At 33.8% G+C, this 7,520-nt stretch overlaps 1 protein-coding gene across 1 annotated transcript; it reads right to left on the reverse strand.

Moving 5' to 3' along the window:
* Positions 1 to 1,202: 1,202 nt before the first annotated feature.
* Positions 1,203 to 3,589, reverse strand: LOC111004776 (1-aminocyclopropane-1-carboxylate synthase CMA101). The gene is made up of 4 exons (XM_022275956.2): positions 3,250 to 3,589; positions 3,027 to 3,158; positions 2,756 to 2,916; positions 1,203 to 2,403 (listed from the first exon to the last, which is right to left on the reverse strand). Exons 1-4 carry the CDS (start codon positions 3,394 to 3,396, stop codon positions 1,404 to 1,406), a joined length of 1,440 nt encoding a protein of 479 aa, XP_022131648.2. The 5' UTR covers positions 3,397 to 3,589; the 3' UTR covers positions 1,203 to 1,403.
* Positions 3,590 to 7,520: the final 3,931 nt, after the last annotated feature.

Raw genomic sequence — 7,520 nt, forward strand, 5'->3', positions numbered from 1 at the left:
TAGTCATTTGTGGGGGATTGTTAGGAATGACTAATTTGTCCTCAAAAGATTTAATCTCTAACTATTTTTAAACTTAATAAATTTAGAGTATACTATTTTTAACTTTACTATTTTTTAAACTACCAAAACTAGCGTATTGTATTAACATAGTCTTTTTGTTTTATAGAGGGAAACAAAACTTTTATAAGCTTGTTTTTTATTCCATTTGGCTCCGGCGAATGCACGCTTGAGTTCGAAGTTGTGTTAACCTTGGGAAGCAATCGGCTAGCATACGATATAACATCTTGGTCGTGCCAAAATTGCTTTCAAGACAATGGCTTCGTCCACCGCACAACAATCTTTTTCTTTTAATCCTAATTGTTCCAACATTGTTCGTGTTAAAGACCGAGTCAAGATCCTCCTGGATCAGAAATGCACCGATCCCACCAGGAAGAAGAAGTTGGGTTGTGCTTGATTGGGGAATAAAAAAGCAAAGATGAGGGAAGAGAAGAAAGAGAATAAGGAAAATGAAAAAATAAAAAAATTCACCTCATTAAAAATCATATAAAATTATTAAATATTTAACTCACCATTACCAGGTCATCATTATGTTAGCGTTATCAATGGAGTTTAACTCTAGGGATCATTTAGAACTATTTTTTAAAGGTCACAAACTAAAATCGGTCGTTTTTTGAAATTTAGGAATCAAATAGAAACTACTCTCAAATTCAAGGACTAAAAGTGTATTTTACTCAAAATTTAAATAATTATCTTCAAAATAGTTATAAGTTATCAAAAATAAATTAAGTAAATTTTTTATTGTAGGTCTATTTTAGTCATTCTAGCTAAATTATAGCAATTTAATACTAATTTGTTAAAACATTGTAACCGGTTCTTCTATATCTGAAGTTGAAATTTACCGAACACTAATTTACTTCGACGATCCAGGACCAGAATTTGGACTAGGATTTGGAATTCAAATTTGACCTCAATCGTCCTGACATTCTCTTGCATCTCCTGCGATCTAGCCGCGCCACCGTCTAATTCTAAAGGAAGATAGACTATCTTTTTAAAGATCAACACAAGTTTTTATTTCTAAGTTAATCGCCTTGAAATTGCTACCTTTGTTGTCATCCCTGTTTATAAACCAATTAATAATTAAACTGAAAAATCCACTTTAACGGCCATCTTAAAATTTTAATACAATCCGCACACAAAGATAATAATCATGAACTTGAATTTTCATTACCAAAGTGGAAAAAAAAGGACAAGGAGGCTTATAAATAATTAGCTTTATACAACTAACTACTTTTTTAATACCTACCTCAATTATTTAAAGCATATATTTTTATCGATAATTAAAAAAAGGAGTAGAAAAAGAAAAATCTCCCATCCCTTTTAACTTTGTTAAACTAAATTTTAGCTCAGCATGGAAAACACGTATACATCAAAGAACAAACCCCCGATTCAAGCAGTCGTCTTAACAGCCTTTTCCTACCGTATGATCTACCAACAACTTTCTGATTACTTCGACAGAACTCCTCGTTGGCATCAGCGTCGCCACCGGAAGAGGAGGATTCGACGAATGTCTTGAGACGACTTATCGCGAGCATGAGAGTATGTTCCGACATATTGGCAAAGCACATTCTGAACCAACCCGGTTCGGAGCAGTGGCAAGCCGAACCGGGGGAGATATTGAGCCCAACCTGGCACAAGATGGTCCTCCACAGCTCCATTTCGTCCTCGAAAGTGGCGTTTTTTAAGAGATGCCTCATGTCCACCCAGCAGAAAAGACCCGAATTGCTGTCCAAGCACCCGATTCCGGCGTTCCGGAGCCCCGAAACAAGCATCCCCTTTCTCTTCCGGATCCGCCTCTTGGTCTCGTCCATATAATTCCCCCGGAAGTCCCGGTCCGACAGCATCCGCGACAGCAGGTACTGCGTCTGCGACGAGATGAGGCCGAAGCTGGACATTTTGGTGGCCGCTGCGACGACATGTCGGTCGTTGGAATAAATCATGCCCACTCTGAACCCGGGGACTCCGAGGTCCTTGGAGAGGCTATAGACGACATGAATTCGGTTCCAAAGTGGGGAATTTTGGAGGTTCCGATCGATAAGGGCTTCGGTGATGCTTATGAAAGAGGGGGAGTCGAAGACGGTGGCGGAGTAAATCTCGTCGCTGACGATGTGGATGCCTTTGGCGGCGGCGAAGTCCACAAGTAAATTGAGCTCGTCGCGGCCCATTGTGGTGCCCAATGGGTTGGAGGGGTTCGTTATTAGAACCCCTTTCACTCTCAGTTTCAGCTCCTCGGCTCGTTCCCACGCCTCCTCCATGGCCCAACCGCTGATTCGGAATCCGTTTGAACTCGGACACTGGATTGGAATTATTTGTGCCCCTGTTCGCCATTTTACGTCCCTGTCAAACCTGCCAACCATAAAAAAAAGAAAATTCAAATTTCTTTTTTTTTTTTCAATCTGAGATAATACTCTACCGCTAAATGATAACTAAAATATAACTTTTTTTTTTTAACTGATGAGCTTGATTTTTTTTGAAACTAACGAGATAGATTATTTTATCAATTAAGATAAATATTTTTCAGCCATGCGAGAGGATTCCAGATAAAAGTAAGAGTTTTGTATACAAAATATCAATACTTCATAGAGGTTTATTTCAAAACTATCGAGAGTGAGAGGAGTAACTCATGTATCAACGTGGGATTTTAACGAAATAGTTGATTTTTTATTTATTTATTTATTTATTTAGAATGTGGGGTTACCCTGGATAGTATGGGGTGGGAACGAGAAAGGCTTCTCCAGATTGAGCGAGACAAAACATAAGGATCTCATTGGCAGAAGTTGCACCAGCGGTGAGGACGAGGTTGTTGACATCGAATTTCACTTTGTTTCCTCGTATTTCCGCCATCAACTCCACCAGCTCCTACACAATTATTATTACACACACACATAACATAACTCACAATTATTTTTCAATTCAAATTAAGGGGAAAAAAAGAACTTAGACCGAGAAATTGGAAATTAGTAACTCACTTTTTTAAAAGCGGGCAAGCCATGGTAGTCTTGGAAAAGCGCCAGCTCTCTGAACACTGACTTCCCATTTCTTCTCAATCCCAAGGCATCTGGATTTCTATCCAGCCACTCCTCCACCAGGTCGAAAGACAGCTGCCCATACCCAAAATAATATGTATATATAATTTTCATGCAATTATTTCAAATTTTGGGAGGTGGGTATTACACAAAATTTAAAAATTACCTCGTTTTCAGCGAGACCCATTTGAATAATTCCAGTGGGGTTACGAGTTGGGTGGTAGGGGTTCTTCTCGTACTCTTGCCACCCAAAGAAGTAGGAGGAGTCCTGGCCATGAGAATCATGGCTAGCTTTGCTAGATAACATTGCCATTAGGATAGATATAATATGTAGCTAGCTTTGAATAGCGGCTGAATTGATGGAATAACGAAGAGATCAAATGAAAAATTCAGACAGAGCCAAAAGATAATTTGCCTGTCTTTGTTTGTTAGATCGGTGTAGGAGAGGGAGATAGATAGTATTTAGAGTTGTAGCTATTGATATTGAAATGTTGTGGGAGTGTGGGGATTCTTGGTTTTGTGCTGCAACTTAGAGTAGCATTTTGTTCATATATATAGGGGGGAACTTTTAAGCATCAAAGAGTTTTGGATTCCCTTTGACCACAAACAGACAGATTTTGGAGTTTTGACTAATTTCACTCTCTCTCTCTCTCATTATTGGCTTGTTTGTTCCAAGTCAAATCCTCTTATAGCAATAGGCAACGTTTTTCAAACTCAAGAATATTGGGTCTCAAATAGTAAAGAAAAGTTTTAACTAATTCAAATCTCCAAGAAAGATTACATCCTTTGTTTTGAGTCTAATACTAGGCAGGGAAAAAAACTGATGAAAATATCTTCATACTACTAAGTAGTTGAAGATGATTGGTGAAAGTTGTAAGATTTAGCTGTTGGATAAATATAATTAAGGTGGCTGGTTCGTGATTTATGAGCTTACACATGAAATATAGAGAGAAGCGTGTGTGTTTTTGCAATGCACCGACAATCAACCGGAACAAGGGTGGATTCGGCGGATCAACAGAGCTTGTCCCAGGCCATTTACGTTTCTTTCTTTTTAAAGATTTGGTGTAAAATTAGGGGGAGATTAAGAATAATGTAATGATTAATTAATAAAGTATATTTAAGACTAAAGAATATAATTTACGTTGACTGGGGGTGGAGCAGACTTTAAACGAGGTTTTGGAGGGTATGATACGTGGAATTTAGACAATAATCTTTGTTTTTATAAGACAGAGTAAAGGCAGAAAAACAAAATGTATCCTTAAACTCCTAATTGAGGTCGCTTCTTAAATTCCTCTTGTTTTTTGTTTTTTTTAATTAATTAATGCAAAGTCCTAATATGCATATATGTAATTGATAAAGAGAGACAACAGTATTCTATGAAAGAATTACTTCCGATTCTAAAAATTGGTCCGTGTCATTTAATGCTCTGCACAATTTTAAGAAAAAAGATGGGTGGAAAATAAGGGAGTAACGCCACGTGTCAGCAGGAGAGGGGCAGGACAGGACAGGGGTGGTCCATGGGGATTGCCTATGCCTACGTTGTAAAATCAAAACGCAACGTCGGGACCCACGGTTTTGAGATGCCTCTTCCTCACGCGCTCCACCCCCCACTTTTGACCTCCAACCCTTCCTTGTCCCCCAACATAATTTCTACAATTTCACGTTCAATATTACAAATCCATTCATATTAATTATTAAAAAAACATTAGTCTAATCACACTTGAATCGATTCCATGTCCAAGTAAGAACGATTCCGAGACTTAGTCGCTTTCTTTACGAAGAACAAAGGTACAATTTTGTATTGGTTCAATAATCATAATAATTTTAAAATTAATCGAGTTTAGATTGAATTAATCATACCTTTGATGACCTCTTAAAAAATTTTCTTTAGTTTGTATTCAGAGAATTTTAAAAGATTGGTGCCAGAATTGATAAAAAAAAAAAAAAACAAATTAAGAACTATTTGATATGTTTAGCTTTAAAATGATTGACAATGAAGAGTTAATTTTTTTATCCAAAAGTTAAGGAAATTTCTTTGAAAAGGAGAAGACAATGGAATGTTTGGATGAATAGTTTGGAATATAGGTTAAATTTCATTGCTACAAAATATTTAAAAGTTAATTTAGAAAATAAAATAGAAGGGCACCAAAAGTTACTTGACTTGAATTGAATAAAATAATATTTATTTAAATAATTGGAATTATTTATTTATTTTTTTTGCTTTCGAATGGTTAATTTAAATTGAAACAGAACCATTGATATTTCTATCCACGACGGAATTTATTCCATGAAATAAAAAATCATAAATAAAACTCAATTATTTATTAATATGATAGAAAGTGAGAGTAACTCGTAAAAAAATTAGGTAGGATCTCGTCCCGACCAATAAAAATGACAAGTAAAGGACCGCAAATTAATTCAAGAAAACCGTAAGTTTTTTTGTTTCGACAAAAAAAAACCGTAATTAAATTATAGATAATGTCGCCATCTATACGTTGTATTTAAATTGATAGAGAATCTTTTTCACCTTTAAGTCTGCTCTTTCGTACCTTATGGTTGACGGTTTTATCAGTGTCCGATTGCGTCACAATTTCGTATCATATGTACCAATTGAGGAATTAAATGTCGTTTCTCAAAATAAATTAATTAATAAATAAAGGTAAATCTTATTTCCACAAAAAATATCTATGAATATTGGGGTGTGGAATATGGATAATTATTTTGGGGAAATGAAATATCATGAAACCATCAAATTTTGGAGATCGTGTGGCCGGTGCATTTAACTACGTTTGAAAATTGAAGGTCGAGAAATTTGAATTTTCAATCATATAAAGAAGAGTGGCTGTTATTTACCGTTGAACTATGATAAAAAATTTATTTTTATTTGTATGTTGTCAATTTTAATTTAAAAATTGTGTTCATTCTTAAGATAGTATCAGAACGGGAGGTCGTGTGTTCCCATCAGCTTAAGCTTTTGGGTTGAAAGTACTGTAACGTGATCAGAAAAGTTATATTTAGAAAATCATTTATGAACCAAGTAAATCACTCAATAAACTGCAAGAAAATAAATCAATTAACAAATAAAATTTTGATTCAAAAATAACATTGAAGTGGCATAGTTAAATTTAGGTAAAAATATTGTTCTCATCCCTACATTTTTTACTTTGATTCATTTAGTTATTTTAATTCATTTAGTTATTGTACTTTTAAAATTTTTATTTTTGTTAATTTTGATTTATTTTAGTCCATGTATTTTAAAAATACATGGACCAAAACAAATATTTTAAAAATAGAACGATAAAAATGAAATAAAGTTGAAATTACCTTAACCAAAATAAAAATTTTAGAAATATATAGATCAATATGAAGCAACCAAACTAGTATCTAAACCTTAGACTAAATTCAATTAAGGCCAAAACCCAATATTTAAGCAACTTATTAGATAAGATGCAAAATTATTTGTTTGAGGTTGAGTCCCACCCAAAAATGGTTTACCTGATTAAGAAAAAGCAACCTTTTAAATTTGAAACTGAAAAAAGAAAATATATTCACAAATGAATTTAAAAATGACGTCAAAAAGAAAGAAAAAGGAAAAAAGATGAATATAATAGCCCATCCATATATAGCATAGCCCACAGAAAAATAAAGCCCCTTTCGGCTCTAAAATTGGACTGTGGCCAAAAAGGAGCTGACGGTGCAGATCTGCCACTTGGCCAACCTTGTACGAAAAGGGTTATTTCCCAACTTGGGTTAATTCGATATTAATTTTATCATATTAAAAAAAAGACGACATTAATTTTATAATTATTCAATTAAACGTAAATTAAAACAAGGGATTTGGCAGCTAAGCCAAACAAAACTATGTTGTCAACCTGCATGCATGAAAAGAGATGTCCGAAAATAGACCTTTATAAAGTGTTTTGTTGCGAAAGAATTTCTCATTTATTTAGAAGTTTATAAAGTTTTTGGACATAATATATTTGATTAAAAGAAATAACATCAACTAGCACATATTAGATTCACGTCGACATACCTATGTTTCTATGCGTCGTGGTTCGACATCAACATTAAAAAAATGGTGGTATATATATATATATATATATATATATATTTGAAATAAGTATTACTAATATCGACCTTAATTATTAAGTGAAGTTACGTTAGTATATAGTATAAATTTAACATGTATTTAAAAGTGTCACAATTTGTTATTAATATTTTTAAATATAGCATAAATTTAACTCATTTAAGTTTATTCGAATCGTTTGTTTTTCTTTTTGTAAAATCTCAAAGTCTTTGTTCTATATCTAAAATGTACATATTATTTATTTAATTGCTTCTAATATTAAAAAGGGTGTATTTTTTATTAATGTTTCTTGGGCATTAAACATTTTTATAAAATTGAAGTACTCTATTACTATAACCTCCTAAAAAAGA

The sequence above is a fragment of the Momordica charantia genome (genome assembly GCF_013281855.1).
Source record: "Momordica charantia cultivar OHB3-1 chromosome 8 unlocalized genomic scaffold, Mcharantia_2.0 BLBB01000008.1, whole genome shotgun sequence".
NCBI classification, from domain to species: domain Eukaryota; kingdom Viridiplantae; phylum Streptophyta; class Magnoliopsida; order Cucurbitales; family Cucurbitaceae; genus Momordica; species Momordica charantia.